General features: G+C 49.8%; 7 protein-coding genes across 7 annotated transcripts; 3 read left to right on the top strand and 4 right to left on the bottom strand.

Annotated features, from left to right (window-relative positions):
- Nucleotides 1–19: 19 nt before the first annotated feature.
- On the bottom strand, nucleotides 20–7,484 carry SCP_0103600 (predicted protein; the record flags this gene model as incomplete). The annotated part of the gene is made up of 14 exons (XM_027752597.1): nucleotides 20–100; nucleotides 149–303; nucleotides 353–514; nucleotides 571–661; nucleotides 715–861; nucleotides 912–1,015; nucleotides 1,069–1,239; nucleotides 1,297–1,517; nucleotides 1,568–2,407; nucleotides 2,456–2,877; nucleotides 2,934–5,859; nucleotides 5,918–6,656; nucleotides 6,711–6,815; nucleotides 6,875–7,484. 14 exons carry the CDS (start codon nucleotides 7,482–7,484, stop codon nucleotides 20–22), a joined length of 6,774 nt encoding a protein of 2,257 aa, XP_027608398.1.
- A 338-nt stretch (nucleotides 7,485–7,822) lies between these two features.
- On the bottom strand, nucleotides 7,823–9,478 carry SCP_0103590 (Versiconal hemiacetal acetate reductase; the record flags this gene model as incomplete). Its single annotated transcript, XM_027752596.1, has 12 exons — nucleotides 7,823–7,947; nucleotides 8,009–8,139; nucleotides 8,194–8,241; nucleotides 8,300–8,394; nucleotides 8,451–8,551; nucleotides 8,604–8,618; nucleotides 8,675–8,750; nucleotides 8,803–8,840; nucleotides 8,900–8,966; nucleotides 9,019–9,123; nucleotides 9,181–9,270; nucleotides 9,329–9,478. The coding sequence occupies 12 exons, from the start codon at nucleotides 9,476–9,478 to the stop codon at nucleotides 7,823–7,825; spliced, it is 1,041 nt and encodes a 346-aa protein (XP_027608397.1).
- A 3,173-nt stretch (nucleotides 9,479–12,651) lies between these two features.
- On the top strand, nucleotides 12,652–14,703 carry SCP_0103580 (COP9 signalosome complex subunit 2; the record flags this gene model as incomplete). The annotated part of the gene is made up of 12 exons (XM_027752595.1): nucleotides 12,652–12,696; nucleotides 12,749–12,833; nucleotides 12,887–12,965; nucleotides 13,027–13,276; nucleotides 13,329–13,403; nucleotides 13,455–13,589; nucleotides 13,639–13,738; nucleotides 13,793–13,949; nucleotides 14,003–14,094; nucleotides 14,145–14,278; nucleotides 14,329–14,441; nucleotides 14,505–14,703. The coding sequence occupies 12 exons, from the start codon at nucleotides 12,652–12,654 to the stop codon at nucleotides 14,701–14,703; spliced, it is 1,464 nt and encodes a 487-aa protein (XP_027608396.1).
- A 259-nt stretch (nucleotides 14,704–14,962) lies between these two features.
- Nucleotides 14,963–15,529, bottom strand: SCP_0103570 (54S ribosomal protein L28, mitochondrial; the record flags this gene model as incomplete). Its single annotated transcript, XM_027752594.1, has 1 exon — nucleotides 14,963–15,529. The coding sequence occupies one exon, from the start codon at nucleotides 15,527–15,529 to the stop codon at nucleotides 14,963–14,965; it is 567 nt and encodes a 188-aa protein (XP_027608395.1).
- A 145-nt stretch (nucleotides 15,530–15,674) lies between these two features.
- SCP_0103560 (ribosomal protein) lies at nucleotides 15,675–16,837 on the top strand (the record flags this gene model as incomplete). Its single annotated transcript, XM_027752593.1, has 6 exons — nucleotides 15,675–15,740; nucleotides 15,796–15,984; nucleotides 16,043–16,258; nucleotides 16,312–16,533; nucleotides 16,588–16,717; nucleotides 16,770–16,837. 6 exons carry the CDS (start codon nucleotides 15,675–15,677, stop codon nucleotides 16,835–16,837), a joined length of 891 nt encoding a protein of 296 aa, XP_027608394.1.
- Nucleotides 16,838–16,924: 87 nt separating this feature from the next.
- SCP_0103550 (Rsm22-cox11 tandem protein 2, mitochondrial) lies at nucleotides 16,925–19,237 on the bottom strand (the record flags this gene model as incomplete). Its single annotated transcript, XM_027752592.1, has 7 exons — nucleotides 16,925–17,232; nucleotides 17,284–17,782; nucleotides 17,840–17,980; nucleotides 18,039–18,220; nucleotides 18,288–18,436; nucleotides 18,490–18,769; nucleotides 18,823–19,237. 7 exons carry the CDS (start codon nucleotides 19,235–19,237, stop codon nucleotides 16,925–16,927), a joined length of 1,974 nt encoding a protein of 657 aa, XP_027608393.1.
- Nucleotides 19,238–19,677: 440 nt separating this feature from the next.
- On the top strand, nucleotides 19,678–26,044 carry SCP_0103540 (Transcription initiation factor TFIID subunit 2; the record flags this gene model as incomplete). Its single annotated transcript, XM_027752591.1, has 18 exons — nucleotides 19,678–19,746; nucleotides 19,800–19,872; nucleotides 19,925–20,152; nucleotides 20,206–20,357; nucleotides 20,408–20,623; nucleotides 20,681–21,703; nucleotides 21,753–22,187; nucleotides 22,239–22,358; nucleotides 22,410–22,571; nucleotides 22,635–22,745; nucleotides 22,802–23,029; nucleotides 23,082–23,149; nucleotides 23,200–23,559; nucleotides 23,615–24,139; nucleotides 24,194–24,384; nucleotides 24,443–25,319; nucleotides 25,373–25,651; nucleotides 25,708–26,044. The coding sequence occupies 18 exons, from the start codon at nucleotides 19,678–19,680 to the stop codon at nucleotides 26,042–26,044; spliced, it is 5,454 nt and encodes a 1,817-aa protein (XP_027608392.1).
- Nucleotides 26,045–26,494: the final 450 nt, after the last annotated feature.

The raw sequence follows: 26,494 nt of genomic DNA, 5'->3' as shown, positions 1-26,494 counted from the left end.
ATAAAGGGGGAAACATAAATCACCAATCTGGCCATAAGTCAAGCAGATTGTTGCCCTCTTCTTCTGGTGCATCGTGCTGCTTCATCCACCTATCAGGAACCTATCGATCACGATAAGTAAAGAAAGAGAAGCGACGGACAGTACGTACCAATGGGAAGTATCGTTCCATAGCACTCAGAAAACGTTGGCGATATTGTCGAGGACCAATGATCGTAGGCTCCCCTTTATTCGCCCCACCTAAGAAGGCAGAATCCTTGACCCAGCTTTCCAATTTCTTGTCCCACGTGTAAGTCCTGATATAGTCTGCAGACGCCTTGAGCAGATGCAAGTCTGAAGAAAGACAATTACCCACCAACAACACCCACGACCAGCTCGTTTTTTAAGCTGTCGACACCAACCACCAGCGAGTAGTCCATTACGTTGATATCAGCAAGGAACTTGCTGTCGTTGAAAAGAGAACCACGGAGTATACGTTTGGAGTGTTCGCGAAGATAGAATGGAGCTAGGTGAGAGGCTATGAAACATCAGAAGTTGTCAATACAATGGACGCCTGCTCAGTTGAACACTCACTTTCAACCAGATTCTCATCCAGAAGAACCTCGTTTTCTCGTCCAGTCGACTGCACGTGCCTATTGCGCGTCGACCCCTTCAGGTCGTAGATCTAAAAGGAAATACGTTTGTAACGACCAGATGATGAACAACATTGGAACGTGCCTTGGAGAAACGACGGTCGTAAAAGAGATTTTCCATGACCAGGAGGTTCATCTGTGTCGCCTTTGATTTGCTTGCTCCTTGATGCTTGTGAGTCTTGCGAAAGGTGATCTTGAAACAACCAAAAATCTTTGCGAGAAGGGTTGGGCGCTGAAGAACATGTCAGTATGCTCCTTGGACACGGGGCTAGATGGACCAACATTAGCGACTACTGCGCTTGACATGTAATCAAAGTAGGCAGGTGCGAAAGTTTCCATTGCTTGGAGTTCGGCTCTTGATAATTCCTTGGCAATGAACCGATCATCTGCATGAGATTCTAGTAAGTAACGGTTTACACCGTCGAATAAATCGACATACCGAGAGTCTTCAAGAATGCTGAACCGGACTTTCCTCCGTTTGCATCCCATTTCACGCATCGTGCTAGCGATTCTATCATGCTTCTCTCACAATCATATGTTCGGCGGAGGGCATCAAACTGCTCAGGATAAAGCACCGTGCAGCCAATTGTCAAACCACCACTTTCAAAAGCTATCCAGAAAGAAGATCAGGCAATAAAAATCGTCACATGCAGTAAGATACACTCACAAATGGCCCATGGCTGCTTCGAGGAAGGCACCCGTAACTCCTCTGTCGGATCTCCGCCTTCTGAACTTTCCACATTGACAACACCCCATGTGGATGTGGAATCAGCAACGGATTTGTCATCGGGCATGAAAGCTTCGCCACTACCGTCTGTCAGCTTTGGTTCCTTTGCCTGACGTTTCTCAGCACGGGATCTAGCTAGCATGTCTCGATATTGAGGAGAACTGCACCATTGTTAGCAGAGAGGCTAAAATGAACGGTGCATCATACTTACTTCAAAGCTAACGCGATGATAGAAGTGGGTTCGTCAGTGCGCACAACCATTGACGAATTGCGGAAGATGTGTTCGGGGTCAGACATTGGATCATCAATATCCACGTCCACTCGGTGGCGTGGCTGCGGGACCTGTTGAGGCCAAAACCCAGACAGCGCCTTCAGGATAGAATGACGTTCTGTACCCGGGGCACCGACGTCCAGGTCAGGAGTAGGAGAAGCTAATACAGTGGTATCAGATGTTATGGCAGACAATACGGGTGACCCAAGCATTGATTCAGACGAAGCAGCATCATGAGCCAATTCTCCAGGAAGAGAATCGAGTTGGTCTTGTGCAAGAGGCTTTTCAGGTAGAGCAGACGATTCGCAGACAGCATGAATCTCAGTACAGCTTCCAAGATGCGTATCCTCTAGAGGTGAGGATTCTGCCGGCTTGAGTTGCGCATTATGTCCAGGCAACTCATCATCGTCATCTTCATCGTCGGCTTCGCTAGAATCTGAACTCTCAGATTCGTCCTTAATAGCATCCTTGATACTATCGAGAACCTCCACTTTCGCGCGAGCAGAAGCCACTGGACGCGGTTTTCTACCTCGAATCACAGCATAGCGTCGATTGGTGCGTTCGCTGTCTTTGCTGATGCGCTCAAAGTGCTTTGTGATGTTAGAGACTTTGCTTCCAGGACCCGGTTGTCGCCTGATCGTGGATTTCGGTCCAGCGCTACTAGGAGGACGCGAAGGGGGTGCCCTTTCTCCTATCGAGCTACGCTGGCCTGGTTTGATTCTTCTCTTTGGGTTGAAAGGCGTAACAGTGTTCTGTCTTCCCGCGGAAGGGGAGGGAGGCCTATCACTCCTTGAGATAGACTCTAGATTCACAGGCAACAACACTGACCGTTTATCCGGGGAAGCTCGGCGCGATGGCTCTCCAGAGTCCAACGAGGACATGGCAGGGCCAGGAATGCGACTGTTCTGAATACCTTGCCCAAACGGTCGTCTGGCGTGCGTGAGATACTTGGGTGCAATGTTAGCAGCATAACCCTGCTCGAAGTCGGATGCAGACGACTTCCTGTTGAGGAGCTGACGTTTCCCTTTGCTGCGTATGCGAGATCGCGGGAGATGCACATCTTGTTCACTCTCCGACACAGGTACGCCAGGAGGGAATGCAGTCTTTGTCAGCTCTTCCACACCCTGAGGCGGTAAGAAATCTTGGTATCTCTTGACAAGCTCGGCAACGCTGGGGTAATTGGTTGGCCTTCTGGGTAGCCGTGAGACATACTGCAGTGTACGTTCAACATCATTCCCGTCTTGATCTAGCTGAGAATAGCTACATGAGCTGAATTTTGTCTGTCCCAACTGCGGTTGATACTTACCGATATTGAAACCTCCAGGGAAGAAATAGCATCTCCGCGCTCCACGCCAATAGTCGAGTCACTGTCGTGATCTGATTTGACGGACACTTCAGCTACAGCTGAAGGTGTGAAAGGAACCTCAGTAACAGAGGATTTCGTTGTCCCTGCGGCAGGTAGCTTTTCCTTGCGTCGCATGACAGACTCCGTTTCGGAAGCATCAGAAGCCGAAGAGGTCGACGCGAACGATTCTCCGGTAACCCTCCGCATCGAGGGACCTCCTTCTTCTGCCTCGGAAACACTTGACGAAGGTGCCGGATGGTTCTCAAGGGGACCGTATGGTCCATAGACCTCTGTTCTCCTGGGCCACATCGCACGCACTGACCCAAACGCTGAGGCCTTCCTGCTGTTACGGTCAATCGCTCTCGGTTTCGGCAGCTTATCGAAGTCTTGCTGCCATGCGACAATCTTGTCTTGACGATAAGCTCGCACCTGGTTTAGTGCGAGAGTGTCTGTCGGAGGCGTCTCTCGGTAGAGTTTGTTTACGAGCTTAGCAATATCAGTCTTCTCTAATTCGGCCTTCGTAATTAAGTGGTTGATTTCCGCGGTCAAGCGAGCATCCGATTCTTCATCGCCAGTGGCCGCATCGATGGTTATCAGTTTGAGATCGTCAACCAACGCTGAATGCCAGAGATTATTTCTGAGATGCAGTCGCTCGAAATCCGAATTCTTGATTTCCAGCTGGGTTTCTGGACGAATTCGAACGCGCATGGGTGGATAGACGATCTCGTGTAGGACTACGGGATCTGCCTGAAAGCGTACCGTCATACCTCTGATAGCGAAATACCTGATGTGATATTGGTAGATGTTATGGTGGCAGCCTGCACCCTGGACAAGCTGCACATCAGCGGGGTAAAAGTGGAGCTCGAGAAACTTCGCAAAGGAGTATCTCTGCATTTCTGGAGAGACAGGGATGAATGGCGTTGCTGAGCCACAGACTCGACAGGCACTCCAAGTGATGATGGTATCATTGTTCGTCCTGTTCACAATCTGGCCATCCCACTGCTCCACAGCAACAATCAGACGGGTCTCGTTGTGCACGAAGACTTTGCAATGGCGGGCTAGTGGCTGATTGCACGTCTTGTTCTCGCAGATCGCTCTGGGATCCAAGAAACGAACGAGAGTCTCCATGACGGACTGTTCTATGAATTGGCCGAGTGTGCAATCATTTTCCCCGTAGAAAGTGATGTACTTCAGCTGCGGAGGAAAACAAGCACGATGGATCCCAATTTCTGTCATGGGTATTGTAGCTTCCCACAGACTGATACACTGGTACTTCTCAACGTCAAAGTCGTCCTTGTTCTTGCGCAAATACCATTCCCAGATGCGGCGATGCTCCGCATGCTGCCATTGCACATGCTTGAGTCGACTCTCAAGCCTAATGTCCTCCAAAGTTTTCATCGGAGCTGGAAGTTCCTCGCTCAGAAGACGAGGAAGAGGAGAAGTCATGACGCCGTTTGAAAGTGGTTTCGATGGGAAGCTAGCGCTCAGGTCGAAGTAGCTGGGGTGTTCATCCGGCACTGAACTTGTGTCCTCGGGCACAGGAGTCATCTCTAGTTCAGGAAGAGGCAAGGACTCAATCTGGGCTGCAACATCGTCCATGTCTGGGGATCGTGGGACGCTCTGGGCCTGCACAATGGTATCCTCCTGCTTGTGGGCAGAAGCAACTTTTTCCTCTCGGCGTATGACTTCGTCCTCCCACTCCCTTTTGACGCGGATTAGCTCGTCATCCAGCTCCTTCATCCGACGAATTGGGTATGGAGGGGGGAAACGCAGAGTGGCGGAGACAGATATGAACGTCTTGTGGTATGGTTCGAGTGACTCCTGTATGCGTCGCGACAGACGCATTTGCTCCGCGTCTTCATCCGGTAAATCTTCCACCATGGGATCGAAGTATGCCTTGTCCGAGGCTGTCTCCTTGGTCTCGCCAATATGTTGAGACAACAGATGTTGCATCGAAACAGAGATGGATGGAACCGACATTGATGGACTCATAGAAGCGGAAGAGTAATTGGCCGGAGTGGCTTCCGCAGTGAGTGGCGGAAGAGTAATGATTGAATCTTTCCACAGGTGGGTTTCCAATTTCAAGTTACGGACGATGAAGGTGAGGAATCGAGTAACTTTCTTGATGCGTTTCAGCGTGTCGATGTCGCCTCCCCGGAGGACGATGGTGCAACCCATCTCGCCGTTACATCCTTCGAACCGCATATAGGTTTTCCGCCGACCGGGAATGAGAGGATGATCGAACGTCTGTATGCGAAAACGGGCACAATGTCCGAGACGCGGCTCCAATGCCAGCTTGTCCATGGAGGAAAAGACGTCTCCTTGAGTCATTCGGGCTACAAATTGGACGGCAGATGGCTTGACCGTCCGTGCCACGGCTATCTTGTGTTTCGCAAGGGCATCGAGTGCCAATCTCGAGACGGAATTCTCTGCCAACACGACATGTGGGCGCAGAGCAGCGATACGGCTCGCCAAATTGCCGAGATACTCCTTCTCTTGTCTGAAAATCTGTCCGAAGTGCATGTACTGTCCTTCGACCCGATGAAACTCCAAGGGAAACGTGACGAGCATGATGCGCGGATTATGCTGAGTGCGAAGCATCTGCTTGTGAGCAACATTCTTCGTTATAACCGCCCCATCAACGTATTCAGAATCTTTCGGCGCACCGCCTGGGATCTTCTTGATCTTGACATAACGCCGCACGTCCATGTCTGCACCTTGACGGTTGGGATGCGCAGTGAACGTCAGCTCACGAGCTATCCGAAGGGCAAGCTTCAACAATGTCTCCTCCCACTCCCCAATATTAGGAATATTCTCTGATGTCAACATTTGGCGGAGCATGATCCGCAGATGGAACATGGAGATAAGGTTCAGTTCTTGTGCATATCTATGGTATCGATGGTTAAAGTCTGAAGTAATGTGGCAGAGTGGTAAGAGGTACTTACGCAGTGCTTTCTCTGCGGGTACGCCATCCCGGTTCACCGCTGCCAATGCTATCGCCCAGTCGGCTTTGGACGCGGCTGCGAATGAATGGTGTAACAATCTCAAAGTCAGCATACGAATTGAATCGCGACCTGAGCATCCCAGAACTCTCGAACGCGTACGCCTGATCCGGAGAGCTGACGGGAAATTGAACCGAGCTCATCGAAGCGTCCATTGATATTGGTATTGAGACAGGGAAGTCGACGGGAGTCTTGGAACCGGCTGCGGTTGGAGAATTGTTATGGCTGAACTTTGCAGAGAGGGAAACAGGGTCCTTCTCCTCCTGGGTGAGTGCTCTTCGAAACGGTGCAGGGTTCTCGCGGATGAAGCGGTCGGACCCAGAATCATCGTTGGGCGTCTCCGGTCGAGAACCAATCATACTATCATCGGACCCGGAGTATCTCTTTGTCTCCGCTATGGAAAACAAGTTAAAGGGCTCATCTGTTCGACCAAATAGCTGGGATGCAGCAAACGGAGACTGTGGATGGTGCGCAAGGGCAAACGAGAAAGGCTCTCCGCCTAGCTGATGTGCAGCGAACGGAGACGAGACATTGGAAGTGATGGATCGCCTATCGTCGTCGTCATCGTCATCCACTTTCGCCAGTTTTTCCAGGCACAGGTTGCAGATTCGCACCATCCCGTCGTGACCGAAGCGAGCTCCCTTAATGATATTGGAAGCACATCGCGAGCAGAAAATTTGGCCTGCGCGAAGTGTCACTTTTCGAAGATGGCAGACTACTTAATTGAAATACTCACCGCATATGCGACAGTGATGCTTGCGACGCCAAGTGGTAAATACGCTCCTGCAGTCGTAGCACTCTTTGCACAACTCGTCATCCATCCAATAATCACGGGATAAGCCTCAAAAACACGTTCAATAAGCCAACAAACACACAGGAGCCAAGTAGCATCTAACATACCTTCCCCTCGAATCCTTCGAATGACCTTCGACACCGATGCAGATCTTCGTATGCTGCCCGTTGTCCTGACGCTTCTGGCATCACTGTCTTGGATAGGAAAACCAGGGATAACAGTTCCAAAGGCACCACCGTCCGGGGTGTCAGGGGAATAACATCCGCCACGAGATGGAGGTCTATCGTATTCTGCGTTGTAAAATGGTGTCTCTGATACCACTGGGGTCAAGGAGACCAAGGGAGGAGCAGGGTTGGAGAGCGCGACGTTAATGGGGTTTAGACGCTCGGAATAAGACTTGCTAGATTGATTGGAGACGATGGTATGAACGGAAGGCCGGCGTTGGTCAGAGGAAAGGGTACTCTGGGTGGCAAAGGAATTGGCGGTAGTCGTCGAAGTGGCAGCAGAAGACAGAGGTGCAGATAACGTGCTCTTCACCTTGGAAAACAGAGACGTGACGAGGGCGTATGAAGATTGATCATTTTCATCTTCTTCGGAGAACGGATTGAAAGATGTTAAGCTCGTAACGTCTTCGACAATCTTGGTGCTACTGCGAGACCTGGAAGACGGGGCACTCCCAAACGGGGGATTGACGAGAGAGTACTGAGGTGATTCCATGAACAGGTAGTTCAATGGGTGGTTGTAGGGGTGTCAACATGAGAGGAGATGGGAGTGGGTGCCCATCATGACGAGCGTTTATAAGTCAAGTTCGCCGTTACCGTTTGCAGACAGCTTGCACGACGCGTCCACGTAAGTCACGTGCGCGACGTCGCTTCGGAGCAATATCGGTGAACGCAACGTCGTCGCTGGTACCTGGTCAGATGAGAAAGCAGTATATTATCTGTACTACACTTCCGACGACTTCAACACGTCGTCGACCTCAATATCAATGGTATGCTAAGTGACCGACAATATATTTCACGTCCCAAAACTTACAAGTACAGTACAATAGTCGGTTAGGGCCGTATCTGAATATTGACACCGCGCTTGACTACCTGCGCATGACCGACAATGTTCTGCGGGATATACGGCTCCTCCAGGTACTTTATCTCATCTTCCCCAAGTGTTACGTGCACTCCACCTAGGCATAACCGTCAGCGTTCTGACTGTCACAGTCTTTGCAGGCAGTTGGCGATACTCACCGATGATATCCTTCAGATTGTCGAGGCTCGTGGTTCCGACAATAGGAGCACTCACGCCATCTTTGGCCAGGCACCAGGCAATCGCGACTTGCGCCATGCTGATGCCCTTCTTCTTGGCAACCTCCTCGACACTGCAAGCATCGTCAATACACTGCAGCCGCCTCAAGAGAAGGGGATCCATGAACCGCTTCACAATTTCCGGGGTACCAACACCTTTGTAAATCTTCTGGAAGCTGGGTACAATATCTCAGCTAAGACATCGTGAAGTTGTTTGCACTGCAGGTATCGTACGGGTCTGTCTCTCCGCGCTTAGAGTTTTCGGTCAACGGCCGGGCAAGCACTCCACGCCCCAGAGGCGAGAAAGGGATGGACCCTACACCGAACATCTGACGGATGATGTGTCAGTGATAAAACAAACTTCCCGGAGACTTAAGTGCTGCACCTTCAGAGTAGGGAACATCTCGCGCTCCTCTTCGCGGTACATTAGGCTGTAATGGTTCTGCATGGCGACGAACGGAGTGAGCTTGTTTCTGATGGCGTAGTCTGGAAAATCTGTTAGCTATTAAAGGCATCGGGGTGGCCCTTTCTGACTTACTCTGCATAGCGTGGACTGGGGAAGGAGGGTGAGAGGAAAAGTCCACCAAATTCATGGTCACAGGCACGCACATTGGAAGGCGTGGCAAGAACTCATGCCGATGTAGCGCACGTATCCGGCTTTGACAACGTCGTGTAATGCTTGCATCTGAGGGGCATAACATAGGTTCCTCATCATTGCAATGCTATACAATACTCACCGTCTCCTCGATGGGAGTTTCGTAGTCGAACCGGTGGCCTGTATCCCAATACTCAGTAAAGATGTCCGATTAGCTGATAATGAGACACAATGCCAACATTGATAGAGGTCAATGTAGTCGAGCTGCAGACGTTCCAAGCTGGCCTTAACCGCATCGAAAATATGCTGCAGCAAAATCGCACTGTCAGAATACCGGTTATAGTATTAATTTGAATACCTTGCGGCTGAGTCCGTGTTGGTTGACTAGGCCGATTTCGTCCGCGCTCTGTCCAGAACTGAAGATGTTGGTGCCCCATTTACCGGGTGTAAAGGGCATGAAAAGCTATTCAGAATTGTGCAGCTTGTACGCAGCTCGACGCTATGAAATATCGACACCGACCTTCGTCATCACAACAATCTCCTCGCGGGGAAGGTTAAGCTGCTTGATCGCCTTGCCTAGGATGACCTCCGACAAGCCGTTGGAGTACATCTATAGAATGTTCGACCAGGTCGACATTACTCGCAAGACATGTCAGTGATAAGCGTACGTCAGCAGTGTCGAACGTTTGAATACCGTGCTCGTATTTAGTAGCGCGTAAGTTCCTTCTAACAAGAGCGTAGCACCACTTACGCAAACTTGATGTGTCTGATAGCCTCCTCTTCATCGAGAACCCATTCCTGCCAGCCTGAGCTACCATAGGACATGCAACCCAAGATGATCTTCGATACTTTCAGTCCGGAGTTACCCAGACGTACTGTGAATGAAGTGTCAGTCGTAGCAACTTCAAACAGAGTGCCGACCCTCACCATACGGCATTTTCTTTGTTTCCAGCGTAGTCATCTTGGGCAGGTACTTACTACGTGAGAGATACTCAGAGAAAGTGCAGTGATAACTACAAACCGGCTAACTTCTGGTGTAAGTAGGAAACTTACCGGTTCGCCGTACCGTGCCGAACGGATGATGAGGCCAAGTACACCGCCAACTTTTCACACATTGCACCAAGTTCTAATTGCGGGCAGCTCGCAATACATACATTCCCCAGTGTTCGGCTTCAATGCCTCCCATGCACATCTGTCGCCCAGATGGTCTCACATGGTAACATTACTGTAATGACATGTCACGGGTCACAAACCCCTCTGTTGTGTCAAAATTTGGCCGCTGTCATGGGTCACACTCAGTAAAAACCGGAAGTCAGTTAAAGTCTGGTGTTGTCGGGTTGAAGTCAATGGGATTCAAAATTTTGGCACCATGGTCAGGTAAAGTCCATAGAAGTCTGTTTACAGTCACCAAACTCATCATGCCAAGAAATTATGTGATCAAATGCCATCAAATTCTAGTCTGTAAAAGTCAGACACTGCAGTTAATTCTCTCAGAATACATGGCATTCTGGAGCTTATATGTTGCTTTTTTGCACTGAGGGGTTGGAACATAACTGTACAGACATGGTCTAAACTATATGAGGTCATGCACTATAAGAAAACCATTAGAGTAGTCACAAGTAGTCATTAATAGTCAAATTTGCCAAAATTTTGAAGCTGGCTGACTACATTTTGACTTCCGGTTTTTACTGAGGGTCACATGGGTACCGGTCACAGGTACTGTTGGAAGGCCCTTGCACAAAATTGGGGAAAATCGCCTGATTGGGGAAAATAAAATTGGGGAAAATCGCCTGAAAATGTCGAAAATTTCGGCTGGTCAAATTGCGGCAAGAAAACCGCACAGACGGCGACGACAAGCACAACGATCCAAAAGAACATACCCAAAAAGCAGGAGTTCATCGTTATCAATACGGTAGGAAGAAGCAAAGCAAACGAAATGCAGAAACCAACACTCCATAAATGCCGGCGTGCCGGAATAGGAGGCAGACCTCCTATCCTTATGTAAGCAAAAGGCTCACCATCCCCAGCTCATACCCGATTTAGTGAAATCGGAATTGGGGAAAATCGCCTGAAAATGTCGAAAATTTCGGCTGGTCACAGGTGACTGGTGACTAGCCAAGTTGTCTATCCACTGGAGGCAAAAGTGGATATTCTGCCTTGGAACAGTGTCTGAACATCCAAGGAACAGATTACGTTTTTGGACATGTCACATGTTCTGAACATGGTAAGGAACATCTAATATGTCTCGCACAATGTTCCATTGGAGAGCATGCTGGAGACATGTTGCATGTACCATTCTGGAACATATAATATGTCTCACACAATGTCTCATTGGAGAATGTTCTGCAGACTTGCTGCATGTTTCATTCTGGAACATTTATCATTTTGCTACTATATTCTGGGCTTGTCTCTTGGTGCAATATGCTCTGTATAGTAAGGATTTCCCATGGCCAAACACATTACATTTCTGGCCGCCGTTAATCTTCAGAACATTGTGAGAAGATGTTAAGTGCTCCTACTCCAAACATACAAAATGTCCTGGGCACCAAAAACATCTGCAGTACATGTATGATACATACTAAAATCATACTAAAATTTTACATGTACTGCAAATGTTCTTGGTGCCCAGGACATCTTGTATGTTTGGAGTAGGAGCACTTAACATCTTCTCACAATGTTCTGAAGATTAACGGCGGCCAGAAATGTAATGTGTTTGGCCATGGGAAATCCTTACTATACAGAGCATATTGCACCAAGAGACAAGCCCAGAATATAGTAGCAAAATGATAAATGTTCCAGAATGAAACATGCAGCAAGTCTGCAGAACATTCTCCAATGAGACATTGTGTGAGACATATTATATGTTCCAGAATGGTACATGCAACATGTCTCCAGCATGCTCTCCAATGGAACATTGTGCGAGACATATTAGATGTTCCTTACCATGTTCAGAACATGTGACATGTCCAAAAACGTAATCTGTTCCTTGGATGTTCAGACACTGTTCCAAGGCAGAATATCCACTTTTGCCCCCAGTGATCTGTTAAATCGGTACCACACTGTCACACATCACACCAGGCATTGAATTGATTGAAATGGTACAGTATACTATGGGTTACGCAGATCCTGTAAGTCCGCAGAGCTCATGAGCCCCCATATGAGGGAAAAATCCAGGGTAGGCTCGCATCTTCTCAGGTCAAATTCCCGCTGCTTAGAACATTTGACCCGAATTCTCCCTATACATGGGAAAACTGCCGACTTACAGGATCCGCCGAGTGAGTGGTAACCCATAGTACTGTACATTTTCGACCAACCCAGCCGGAGGTGTGACCTTTGACCTCAAGGAGAGTCCCCAGCGATTGGGTGGGCCGGCACGAGGTTTTAGTGGGTAGGGGGTCACCAGAGCGAGCGTAGCCATAGCACACCACAATGAATGTGGCTTGAACCTCACACTGCCAGCTCTCGAGCAGGCATGCGTAAATGCATTTTTCCTCTTTGGAGGGACATCGGGTGAAAGCCCCACCAAGCAAACCAGGAGGAGTTGTCCGAGTGCAATTGCCCCCTGTGTTGTTAAGCTTACTCCCAAAAAATGTTTCAATGTGGATATACAACAATTAAATACAGTGTTCATGCTAATTTTGTGGCCTGCATGTCTCTTGATAGCTTCACAACAGTTGCCTAATTTGGCCTAGCCCATGGCCCGTCATTTAACCCGTGCTAACCGTAAGGTAGGAGGCCTCTATCGAAGTGCCCCAGACATGTTATCTGCGGTGGTAGGGTGCGATGAGATAACCGTCTGGACGCCAATCCACGTCGGTTAGGGTTGGTTTCAGGCATTTGTGTCACGTGTGAGTTGGAACGCGTCTTGCACGTGCAGGAAGTTTCTTTTCCACGTGATGGAAGCGCCACTCGCGAACGCGTAACTAGGTAAGTAACAGCCTCGACCCACTGTCACCTTACATCTTCTTATACCACCCATACTAAGACAGCCATGGATGATGATGACGCCGATTACATGCAAGGAAGCGATGATGAGGTCTACTTCCTCAGTTCGTGCTAACTCATACAATGAACTCACTACGATCCAGGACTACGGCTTCGACTACTCCGATGAGGAAGACGGCAATGATGCAGGAAGTGCGGATGTAGAGAATATGTACTACACTGCTAAGTGTGAGCTTCTCCGGCACTCGATTTGTGGACTACGAAACTGAACAATTGCGAAGCGAAGAAGGAAGACAACCCCGAACAAGCTCTGAAAGAATTCCGAGTGATTGTTGATCAAGAGCAGGAGAAGGGTGACTGGTACGACCCGGTGAAATTCCTCAACAATTTCTGATACCACCTCTCTATGATTGTCGCATAGGGGTTTCAAAGCTCTGAAACAATCGACGAAGCTACTGTTCCTCACTCTCCGCAGACCAAACGATGCGCTGCAGACGTACACTCAACTACTAACGTACACGAAATCTGCAGTGACTCGTAACTACTCCGAGAAGACAATCAATGGCATATTGGATTACGTTGGTGGTGGAAAGGGTGGTCCGGTCGAGGTCGACGTGCTGGAGAAGTTCTACCAGGCGACTAAAGCAGCGCTTATCGAAGCGAAGAATGAAGTGTGTCTGCCCCATTTCCCATCACTGAGACGTCTCTGAACATTTTATACAGCGGCTATCCGTGAAGACCAACCTGAAGTTGGCGAAGCTATGGCTTGAGCGTAAGGAGTATGGGCGATTGTCGAAGGTTCCGCCTTCCCCCTGATTACATGATATAGCTCTTTGAGTTTTATTATAGCTGATTCGCGACTTGCATACCACCACAGCCGGTGTTGACGGCGAAGATCTAGCCCAGAAAGGAACGCAGTTACTGGAGATCTACGCTCTCGAAATTCAGATGCACAACGAGATGAAAAACTTCAAGAAGTTGAAGGTTGGTCTGAATGCAACAAGATTGGTCTCAATCTCATTCTCCACCGCAGGAGATCTATAATGCCTCGAACTCCGTACGTTCCGCAATTCCTCACCCACGAATTATGGGTGTAATCAAGGAATGCGGCGGTAAGATGTGGATGGGAGAGCGTGAGTAGATCTTATTGTGGCGAAGTAAAGGTCCCAAATAGAACCTTTCGCTAGGACAATGGAATCGAGCGAGCGAGGACTTCTTCGAGTCGTTCCGGAACTACGACGAGGCGGGGTCACCTCAGCGGATTCAGGTTTTGAAGTATCTTGTACTGGCAAACATGTTGACCGGGAGCGAAGTGAATCCCTTCGACAGTCAAGAAACAAAGCCGTAAGAATATCGATGACCTGCCCTTCGCATGCTGAAATATATTTTTGCCACAGATACAAGAATGACCCACAGATCAAGGCAATGACTGACCTCGTTGATGCTTATCAGCGTCGCGAGGTACACTCCGCTGAGAAGATTCTGCGAGGTAACATTGTTTTCGTTCGATCTACTGCGTAACTGACACCCCACCTTCAGACAACCGCTCTACCATTATGGACGACCCGTTCATTCGGTCATACATTGGCGAGCTACTTCGCAGTCTTCGTACGCAGTACCTCATCGACCTTATCAAGCCATACACGCGCCTTGAGCTTTCGTTCCTAGCGAAGGTGGGTATTGACAGGTTCTCATGCCACCCCGACTGACATCATCGCTTCAGCAACTGAACGTGGAGAAGGACGAGGTAGAAGAGCTTCTCATAGGGCTGATCTTGGAAGGCAAGGTAGAAGGGCGCATTGACCAAGTCGCCATGAGGCTCGAGCTCGACCGCAAGTCAGTCATTTATATTGACTTAATGCGTGTTACTCTGCTCACTGGAACATTTCACACTACCAGGCAAAGTTTGGAGAAGAAGCGGTACACAGCACTGGAGAAGTGGACAGGGGCACTGGAGTCCGTGCACGCTGCAGTCATTGGGAAGACCCAAGGACCTAGTCGAGGTGCAGATCCCTCATTCGGCATGCCTTCCGATCCTTACGGCGGTAGTTTTAGAGACATAGAAAATAGGTGGGGTGATCGATTTGGAGGTATATGAAGTATACGTTTTATGACTACTCGTATCACTGTCCAATCGGACCTATTGCTTTCGTCTTGCAGCCGATGGTGGCGCATGAGGTTCAGTGTGTCTCAGAAAGAATTCACGGTTCGCCGTGAACTTGTGGACGCAACACGATGCAATCCCTTCTCGCAAAATTGGCCATTTGGATACATTTGTATCCAGGACATTGATTCTGGTGGAAACAGTGAGAAATGTGGGCACAGATTTGCCCGCGCGAACTGGACTTACAATATATCTATGGGGTCTGGTAGATGGGAGTGTAGTCGTATTGCCATCCATCCCGAGGGGGCGTATCTGTCGGTGTACGGAACTCTCTGGGAAAGAGACCGCGGATCCTCGCCTCAAACGCCTTCCTCTCTGGCCCCTTCAGAGTCTTCACAAACGCCTGCTCCTCCGGACTCCTCGCGCGTGGGTCCTCGTCCTTGTTCGCAGCTGCATACAGCCTGGGAGAGACTTGGCGGAGCACCTCCATCGCGTCATGCATGCACTGGAACTTCCTCTCCAACTCCGCCTGCCTCCTACGCCGTGCGTGTCGCTGGTGCAGCAGCCACGCGCGTTCAATTGTCTCGTGCGCTTGCACGGAAGGTATAGCGCGCTGCAGACGTCGGCCGACATCTGGACGCCATGTGCCTACGGGCGAGGCCCTGTTACGAATGTTGGACGGGTACAGCGCACGTCGGATAATGTCAAGTCTCGGATCTGCCGTGGACTTGGAATCCTTTTTGCTCGCGTAGCGCACGGAAGTCTGCGCGACACGGAATGACAGTACGGACTCGCGAAACGCGAGTAGAGAGACCGACATGATGAGAGGACGCTGGATGCTCCGGCTGCAGAGCACCGTGACAGTACTTAGCTTGATCGAAAGAATTTGAGTTGCGAGCGCTGTATTGCCTAGATTGGCAGTCAGAACGCGTCGCCGACGGCCCCCTGCAGACTTCTACACAGCTATGTCTTTCCCGTTAGCAGGTCTGGGATCGTTCAGCCGGCCATGTAACCGTGTGCTGAACCTAGTGGTATGCTGACCTTATTCCTCTGCGTGGTTCAGAGATATATGATCGCGTTTGCCAGGCTTATTCGCGAAGCCGACAGTTTCACTCAAGCGATGCCCTCCGCATCCGTCACAAGGAGAGAAAGATCCCAGTACTCACGAAGAAGCAGTTGGCAGCTAAGGAGCGGAAGCGGGCTCTTAAGAAAGCCAACAAAAGTGTCTACGCTAACGAAACCATGACGCTCGCAGATGCCATTGGTGTTCTGCGGGTAATTATCGTATACCGCGATTGCATTCATTGTGTGCTCTTAACATTATTAATTGTAGGCGGTGGAGGTCGCGTCTCCGAATGCTACCTATGAGCTTGTCATCAAGACTGCTATGTCGAAAGGCACAGTCATTCCCAAGGGTCGTTTCAGTTTGCCACGAGAGGCCAAATCGTCAAACAAGGATCGCATATTGGTCTTCGCGGAGGGAAAACTCGCAGATGAAGCGAGAAAAGCAGGAGCGGACATCGTTGGTGGGCCGGAAATTGTCGATGGAGTGCGTCTAATCCTTCACCTACCCTAAATCCTCTCGTTAAATCCGCAATACAGGTGGTCAGCGGCCGATATCAAGCTACGATGTTCCTGAGTACGAAGGCCCTCATTCGTGCAATTACTCCGAAACTTGGACGCGTCCTTGGTCCAAGAGGCTTGATGCCGTCTGAGCGGCGAGGCACTGTGACGGATGACGTCGGTGGTTACATCCGACGACTGAAGGGTACGAGTGAATGGAAGGGCGACAAAGGCGGAACAGTTCGCACTCCAGTTGCCAAGGTTAGTTACTTGCTACCCAATCTCGTGCTGAAAGTGAATCTCAGATGATCGTAGATGAATTTCCCCGTGGAGGATGTTGTGAAGAACGTTCGCCACTTCCTCACATTAGTGAAGCGCGCCACGGGCAACCTGATCGACCCAGAAGCAGCAGCTGCAGACAAGAAGGAGACAAGTAAAAAGCCAGGTAATCACATTTAACAAAACGGTGGTTAGTTTGTTCCTAACATCATTGATAGTGAACGCCATCACGAAGGTCGTATTGAGCTCACCGCAAGGTCCTGGTATCAAGATATCAGACATTTGAGAGCCCTGATCCTTCTACGTACTCTTATACATGGCATGAGCAGAGATTATGCGAAGAGATACACTGATACTAAATCGCAGAGATAATTTACGTCATCCAGAGATCGTCTTTGCTGCGTCTCCTTTCTCTTCGTGATTTTTCCTTCTGATCTTTAATATCTTCTGAAAGCTTCCCATAGCTTGCCTTGTCAGAAGAAGGGTACGTTTTCCGCTTGCCGATATCTTCACCCTTCGTCGGTGTAGTACCACCCTCACGTTTGGCTCTCATCGGTTGATATCGTTCTTGCGGCGGATTCTTCGGTTCGTGAGGAAATATGTCTCCCCAAGATGATTTGCGTGCGTCATAGAAAGGTTGTTTGCCTTGCGACTTGGGGATAGTCATCCGCATGAGTTTTGCTGGAGGGAGATAAGTCAGTCAAGAATCTAAATTAATGAAGGGTAGTTTACCTTCGGCTGTACAGGCATCTAAAATAATGTGTCCACTTTTCTTTATCGGAGGAAATACCAGGCGAGGCCAGCTGAAAGCCTCTAATCGCAATGCAGCCTGCATGACTTCTGCGTTGAGGGAAACTTCTGACATTTGCGAAGATGTATCCTCAACCTTGGCAGCCTGAGATGGTGACGTAGATGTATCCTCGGCGTCGGGGTATGGAAGCACTGCGTCAGCATGCTCCCCGTGGGCGAGAAGCTCCTGCATTGGCCGCTGAGAAACCGATGCTGCCGACGCTCGTTTCCCGACGTCACCGATACGCCCAACTTTGGTAGTAGCCGCTGCCGGTCTGCTACCCCTGCGTATCACAACATAAGAATATCCTGAATCTTCGTGGCCCACGCCGGAATGTTTCGTCTTGCGTACGAAGTCGGGTCGTTGGAGTCGCTGTGAGAAACCGCATACAAGTTTCGACGAACCAGGGTGATACAAAGGGCAGGCTCCGTCATGGGGGCACTAGACAAAGGGAAATGATGAGATCACCGTTCTGACGATCTACCTTAGTGAAGTTACCGGCGCCACGACATGAGAGCCTCGGACCTCCCATCCCTCGGTTTCGGGATCTTCGAGCTCCTTCTTTCCCATACGCAGCAGAAATTCTCGGGCCTCGGCGATGCACTCGAATCCAGCACGCGAGTTGTGATCTATTATGATCTGGGAGATACATCACCCGAATTGGAAAGAGAAAAGATGATGGCAGGACGTGACATACTATCATACCTGCACCGCTGTCCCACATCTCTTTAACAAGAGCCTTTCTTGCAAGGGTAGTGGGTATGGACGATAACATGAAGGCAGACAATGCAAGAACATCACCACCTTCTGCTCGATGTATTTTATCGTCCTCGTGGAAGGACTTTTGCCATGATACACTCAATCCGCCCATGTCAACGTCTGTCAAACCAAATGTTTAGTTCGTTCTTAAGGGATCACCAGGGAGTGTCGTATTGGACAAACTCACCTTTGAGAAGTCGCTTCCCAATGCTCACTAGACCTTCCCGCTTGTCGATGCCTAGGTAAGTCGACACAGATGACGAGGAAAGTTGCGCATCATCTACGCTGGGAAGTAACTCCAACTGGACTTCCTTCTGGAATGAGTGGGATGTCGCCCTAGAGCGAAGCGTAAGGGATTGTAGCATGAACGTAATAAACTGAAAACATGCCAGAGTCCCGTTCCAGTTCCACACCCCCAGTCGATGACACGATCGATACTCCACCCGGGACCAAGCCTCTGCTTGACATGGTTCAAGACTGCGTAAACAGCAGAATAGTGAGAGGGCAGAGCGACGGAAGCAAATGCAGTTCCGTCTCTCTCGGCATGACGATGAGCTTGTCGACGTGATTTATACTTCACATCATAAGAGGCGTCCCACGCAGCATCTTCTCCTGTATCGTCAAGGAAAAGTCGAGCAGCATCTGTGTGAAGCGTAGGCTTGTCCGACTCTGTAATATGTTGTCGGTCTGGAGCGACCTCACGGGAAGGACGAGATGCATACCTCTAATCAAGCGTGTAATTGTTTGCTGCAATTCGAAAGGCATGACGACAGACCCAATTTGCTGGCTGCCAAACAGAGCTGCGGGTGATTTCCTGGTCTCCCTTGGGTCGGAATAACCCTCTTCAGATTCCAGCTCTGTAAGACTCCTCTCATATGCAGTGTCTAGGTCAGGGTTGGAATATTCCTCCAGTTCACGAGGCACACGCGGCTGAATAACCTCGGCATTCGGATGTCGAGGTTTATGCTTCAGTATAGAGATATCCACATCTCTCAAAAGCGTTTGGAAAGAAGGATCAAGTTCTAATGGCGCATTGGGTTGGTGAGAAAACACAGCAGAGCTAGAAGAAAAGTAGGCAATGTCGAGACGACGACGTAGAACCTCCTGCAACGACCGGCTGCACCTCGAGCGTAACATGCTGAGTGAAACCAACTGGCCAATTAAGTCCAATTACGGCCCTGATCACGATCCAAGGACGCCAGGAAGAAGCTGGGACTAGCTATAGCTTTCTTAAATCTGAACTTCGGAAGATGGGAGGAGTTACCGAATATGGAATTGTATCGCGAACCGTGTCGATCACGTAATCGTGGCCACTGACTTCTTGACAAAGTGGTCGATGACCCGCTCATCGTCACTGTCTTCGCACAACGCTTTCGCCTGATCGTATTTCGCGTTCGACAGTCGCGTCTCACATCTTCCGCTCTGACCTGCCTCACTCTCTCTGAATAACTCGCTCAACTACATCTTTCAGCACCAAGTCCTCGCTCGCACGGCAACATGCAGAGAGAACACAACCGCAGAGGTTTCTCCATATACGTGTTTCTCGCGGTTCTTTCTATTCTGTGCATTGCGTATTGATGCTTCTTTGCGTATCCACTAGTCACCAAAAGGTGGTCCTCGAGATTGACTTCTCTGGAAGCCTATGGGTATGCCAATTGAATCGCGTCCGGTTGTGGAATTTCTCACCCACCATCCTTAGGGCTATACCGAAATCACCGTGGTTCCAACAAGCAAGGACCTGAAGACGCTTCACTTGCATTCCAGGCAATGCAGTACGTCCCTGTCTTTGTCGTTCGATCCACACTCATCCCTCGTCCATGAAAGCCATTCACTCAGTCACGGTTGCCTCCTATCTCGCCGATTTCGTGCATCACGATCCTCTGTCAAATATCCATATTTCCAATCCTCAGGACTGTCACACCCACCCGGAATTGAAGCGCAGGCTATATTCTGCGTTGGCTGAGGGTGACGAGGGCGAGTTATCCATTGTGATTCCCAAGGAGGTTTCGTTGAGGCAATCTGGTCATACTGCTACTGGAATTGTCAGTGAAGGTGTGTCTGATGAACAGCTGTTGTCTTGTATCTGCTCTTATGCCAAATGCTAGCCGCCACTCCCGAGCCTCAGACTCCAGGACCCATTACCCAGCCTGCTCTTCCCATCCCAGAGTTCGTTCCTATCACCGTCAACATTTCATACAGCCTTCGCAATCCAATGGATGGTATTCAATTTGTCTTACCAACAGATGCCTATCCATTTGTGAGTGCAAGTATCGATGAACATCAGGAAGTGCTAACTTCCCAGCTTAGCGCGTGCCGCATGTTTACACCACTCCCTCTTCCCCAGATGCCGCCAGGTGCTGGGTTCCGTGTGTGGACAACTTGTGGGAGAAGTGCACGTGGGAGTTTGAATTCGTCGTTCCCAGGTACCTTGAGCAAAGGGACGAAGTAGCAGAAGACGACGATGAACTTCGTGAAGGTGACAGCCCCACGGTTGTTGTATGCAGCGGCGAACTAGTTGAGCAGGTATATCTCAAAGCTTATGTTGAGCATTAGCAGTCGTTAACGACGTATATGCACTAGGTGGCGCATCCTTACAACTCCAGCAAGACCATTTTTCTATTCTCCCAGAGCACACTCACATCTGTCCAGCATGTTGCTTTTGCTGCGGGACCGTTTCATGTTCACCCAATCCCCGCCGAGCTCAGTTCTGTGGAGGATGCCTCGGGATCATCTCAGCCGCTCATGCATGCATTCTGCCTTCCGGGTCATGAGTCGCTCCTGGCCACCTCTGTCTCGTTCATACGCTCAGCCATGAGTTTCTACGTCACCGAATTCGGTTCCTATCCTTTCGGCTCTCACAAGGTGGTATTTGTCGACGAAATGCCCACGCAACGTTTCGATGGTGCCACTATGTCGCTGGTCACAGTTGATCTCCTTCATGGAGACGACGCGATAGATCAGGCTTTTGAAACTCGGCAATGCCTCAGCCATGCACTTGCCTGTCAGTGGGTTGGCATCAACATCCAGCAGAAGACGTGGTCAGATACGTGGCTCGTAAACGGCCTTGGCCTTTACATAACTGGATTATTTATCCGCAAATTACTGGGTAATAACGAGTACAGGTTCAGGTTGAAGAAAGACATGGAGCGTGTGTTGGAGATGGACATTGGCTCGATGCCTCCCATATGTCAACCTCAGATCTTGGAACCTCCAGACCCTGCGAATCTTCCGTTCATCAACTTGAAGGCTCCGCTCGTATTGCATATTCTTGATCGTCGTCTCGGGAAGTCTGGCACATCCCTTGGGCTATCTCGCGTCCTTCCGAAGGTTTTTTTGTCTGCAATCAGCGGTGAGATGCCTTACAACGCGATATCGACTCACTCGTTCCTTCGAATGTGCCGGAAAGTCAGTGGCATTGACCCGAGATCTTTCGCGGAGCAATGGATCTATGGCAGTGGTTGTCCGACGTTTGGATTTTCGGCGACCTTCAATCGAAAGAAGATGGCCGTCGAAATCACGATGCGTCAAGATGCCCCAGCTTTTAAGGTACACGAGAATAACGAAGTCGCTAAGACACTCATGAAGCCTGTGCCTTTCTTTGAGGTAGGTCAGATCGCTCTCATACCAATGTGCGTATTGACATGTTGTTTAGGGTCAAATGACTATTCGGATACATGAAGCAGATGGGACACCGTATGAGCACGTCTTGGACATCCGAAGCCCGTTCAAGCGTTATGAAGTGCCATTTAACACGAAGTATAAGCGGGTGAGGCGCAATACGAAGCGCTACTTGGCGCGTCAAGCCGCAGCACAGGCAGCTGCAGAAGGAGACGCCGAAGCAGCAGCAGCAATAGACATGATTGACATGGGGTTTGGTCTCGAGATCTGGGAGAAAGAACAGGAACGCGAAAATTGGAAGGTCGCAGATTGGACAGAGGAGGATGAGCAGAACATGTCTGGGCAAACCTACGAGTGGATACGTATTGACGCAGATTTCGAGTGGATCGCTGCCATCGCCTTCGATCAGAAGGACTACATGTGGGTGTCTCAGTTGCAGCGGGATCGGGACGTCGTTGCACAGTATGAGGTGCGTAACCTGTCGCATGCGAATTCATGGATGTGGTTAATGTCGTCTCAGGCGATCCTCGTTCTGTCCAAACTGGCAAATCCAATTATCTCCAGCACGCTCACGAAGACTATCCTCGTATCTAACTACTACTTTCGCATTCGCTGCGAGGCAGCTCAGGCTCTTGTTACGGTAAGACATGCCAGCATCGTTATCGACGTTGCGCCCTCAACTCCGTGACAGTGCGCCGTACAACGGCTAGAGTGGATTGGCCTTTTCCATTTGTTCAAGCTCTTCCTCCGTTATTGCTACGAACCCGACGAGGCCAGGCCTGACCTATTCAATCACACGTATGTACCGAGGCCAAACGACTTTAGTGACTTGGCCGAATATTTCGTACGGAAGGTTAGTCACTGGCCACTTCTGTCTTGATTCAACAACACATCACGATATTGAAACTCTCGGCAGAGTTTACTGAAAGCGATCTCTCGAGTTCGTTTCGAGAATGGTAAAACCCCGCCAATAGTGCGCCAGTTTCTGATCGACCAGCTCCGCTATAACGACAATACCGCCAATGCAGTCAGTGACTGTGTTATAATTCGTCTGACCACGACGGTTCTGATTATCTGTTTTAGTACTCTGATGCCCTGTACATTTGTTCTATTATTTCGTCCTTGTCGTGTGCGACCATCTCAACTGTCCCGCCTGAGCGCGGTGAATTCATCTCTGCGGATTCCCAGCCTATCCAAGATGCCCAAGACGCCAATCTGCTAAAGCAAGCTCTGGCGGAGGTCGATAGGTACCGTAGCATGGATAGGTTGATTCCTACATACCACAATGTGGTCACTATCGCTGTCATCGAGGTAAGCCCCCCCGGAGCCATGCAGTTCAGCGTTTGTGACCCTTTGCGACTAGTTCTATATTATGCTCAGCGTTGCAAATCTTATACCTCACGACCCGCGCATGTTCTTCCCGTTGACTCGGTAAGTATTACAGTCGGCTGGATATATGCGATATACTAAACATACTTCAGTGAGGGTAATTACACTCAGGTCCGTATGGCAGCGTTCGACACTCTTTTCTTGACGAAGTGGTATACACCGAAGATCATGCGTTACATCCTTGCTGTCATGGCAAATGATCCATCGCGGGTGATTCGCCGGCACGTCGCGCAGAATGCTTGTCTCAGTCTTGCTCTACTTGTCACGATGGGGGACATGAAGACTTCCAAGGAAACAGAGTCGTTACTTATTGAGGAAGACGGCACAGCTGCAGAGAAAGCGAAGGAGAATAACAAGAAGAGTGATATCGATGTCATGATCAAAGCCCTCCGAAAGGACAGGGAGCTTGGTAAAAACGAAGTCATCAGGGAATTCTTGATGCCAATTGCGCTGTGGGTACTAGTCAGTATTGTCTGGAATTTGGCAGCACTTAGACATGCTCTGCAGGGCTCCGGATACTGACAACGAAGTTCGCTGGTGCTTGTTGAAGTTGGCCGACCTGCTCATCCGTGGTACAGACGAGACTCCTCCGAAGGTCACAATACACCTTCCTCCTACTCCCGTAGCAGAAGTTCCACCGCCTCTCCCTCCGGTGAAAGTCCAGCTCAAGCCGCAGCGTACTCTGAAGAGCGGTGCTCCTTCTACTAAGAACCTTATAGTTCCTTTCACTGTGCCCCCTAAGCTCAAGCTGCTACCTAGCAGTTCTCAGCTTGATGGTTCAGCAAGAATACCAACCGCCGAGAGTCCTCTTTCCACCCGCGAGAAAAGGAACGAGCCTTTCCCCATCCCGAAGCTCCCGAGAAAGGTTGTGGTGGAGAAGAAGAAGGAGAAGAATGTTCCGAAAGCTCAATCTGGTGGGATGAGTCTCAACGATTTGCGGGCTAGCCGAAATGCCTTGAAGAAGCTGCAAATGCACAAACACTCGGCAGTGTTCATGCAGCCTGTGGACCCTGTTCGGGATCGCGCGCCAAAGTAAGCAGTCAATTCTCCGATCAACTCCGTCTTCGAATACTTAGTCAAATGTAGTTATTTCGAAGTGATCAAGAATCCTATGGATCTTAGCACCATGAATGCTAAGTTGGAACAAGGGAAGTACAATGATCGTTTCGCGTTCGAAGCCGACTTCCATGTCATGATCAGCAACGCGAAGCTGTACAACATGCAAGGCAGCTTCGTACATAATGAGGCCCTCATCCTTGAATCATTCTTCGAGAAACGTGGGAACTTCATCTGTCTTCCCCAGGCGTTGACTTGATTGCTAATATTGCATGTTAGAATGGGTTCGCATTAATAAGACCCTGGAGGTTGCGGACAAAGCTGCGCAGCCACGCGCAGCTACTGTTCCATCTTCACCACCTGTAGTTCGAACTCCAGCTCCTGTCCCCTCTGCTTCTACGCCTAATACTACACGCCCGACCATCAAGTTGAAGGTTGGTGGCGGAGGTGGTGCGATTTCAGAGGGGACATCTACTCATCCCGCGACGGCCGCTCCGAAACCTAGAGGAAGGAAACCACATGAGAAACCCCCTTTAGGCCCTCCGCCTACCGCGCCAGACATCGATGATGGCTCTGCTGATTTACTGGAGGAAGTTATTGCTATCGAGCGGGAGAAGAACGAGAGCCGTAGGCTTCGCTTAACGGCTACGGAGAAGGACAAGGACAAGGAGAAAGAAAGGGAAAAGGAGCGGCATGTGCCAAAGCTCGTCATCGGGAAGCGTAAAAAGGTTTCCGATGAGCCAACTGAAGACGAGCTTGCGGCACTGGCAACTCCTTCTAAGAAGGAGAAAATCACCGCCGCAACTCCTATGGCAGGACCGTCCACTACCTCATCGCCAGCTAAAGAGTTAAGTCCAGAAGGCGCTCCACCTCTCCGAAATGGGACGGCCACTCACAAGATCAAGGAGAAGGCTGCTAGACCAGTTCCGCCTGCGGCACCCGAACCTGGCATTCCGGCATCGCGTCCTTCTGTCAAGGGCAAAGAGAAGGAGGTTCCTACGGGTAACTCGACACCATCGAAGCCCAAGAAACCGTCTCCTCAGACTACGCCATTACACGAAAAGAAGTGCAGGGATCTTTTCAAGACGCTGACAAAGTTGCCCGACGCCCGCATATTCCTCAAACCTGTCGATCCCGTTCTGGATGGATGCCCGACGTGAGTAATGCCTTCTCAACACAGGTTGGACAGGCACTTATCATTATTCGTAGATATTACGACGAGATCAAAGAACCCATGGACTTTGGCACGATGTCCAACAAACTCGGCGAGGGTGTATACACGACTATGGAAGATTTCGCTAAAGATATTGAGCTAATCTTCAGTAACTGTCGGACGTTCAATCCACCTACGACTTACCCTGTCAATTGTGCCGATGCTGTGGAAAGGGTGTTCAAGAAAGAGTGGGCAAAGGCTATGGAGAAGAAACTCGCTTGGAACGAGAAGAGGAGTCTGCAGGCTATTATAAACAAGCTTGTCGCAGACCCAATGTGAGTTTTGACCTTATCTTTATTTTGCCTGAGACTAAGGGCCACACCTATCATAGTTCCTTCGTCTTTCGAGAGCCGGTAGACCCAGTTCTGTTAGGAGTGCCCACATACTTCGACGTGATTCCTCGGAAGGACGCACGAGATCTCCGCACGATCCGGCAGAAGTTGGAAGCAGACAAGTACGACTCCGTCGAAGCATTTGAAACGGACATGGACCTGATGATCACCAATGCTATCACTTTCAACGGGCCCACTTCGGAGGTTGGAAAGATCTCGGTGTTGGCGAGGAACAAGTACAAGGACTTGCTGGCGAATTTGAGGTCAACTGCTGTGAAGAGGAAGGGTAGTGACAGAGGTACTCCACAACCTCCCAAGAAGGCGAAGTTAGGTTGATTTTCTGTATCGTTACGGACTGGATCTTGGATTGTGCTCTATATACTACCTGTATTCTTCTACGTTCTGCCGATGATTTTCGCTATCTGCTCTCTCACCAGTTCATCATACCCCAGCCTATCGCCTAAGAGACGTCGGTAATAAGTAGTTGGTCTAAGAAGAGATTACTCCTCTAACCCGTTCTGTAACAACGGTTCCTTGAATCCAACAGCATCGCACATTACTATGCCTCACTACTCAAGTACTCATATAGTACTCACCCCTCCACTCGGCGGTCACACCCATGGTAACCGCACCGCAAAGGCAGGATCCTCGCCCGTCACGGCGCGAGCCGGCAACTGACTTCAGCATGACATTCGCGAAGACAAGAGACCTTGCCCATTACTCGTCCGTTCGGGGTCATTCAAGTTCGAAGTAGAAGCAGATATACTACAGAGGCCTCTTCCGAAG

This window comes from Sparassis crispa (genome assembly GCF_003851025.1).
Source record: "Sparassis crispa DNA, contig_000000F, whole genome shotgun sequence".
NCBI lineage: Eukaryota > Fungi > Basidiomycota > Agaricomycetes > Polyporales > Sparassidaceae > Sparassis > Sparassis crispa.
Note: the sequence above shows the minus strand (reverse complement) of the source record. Positions and strands in the feature narration are given on the sequence as shown.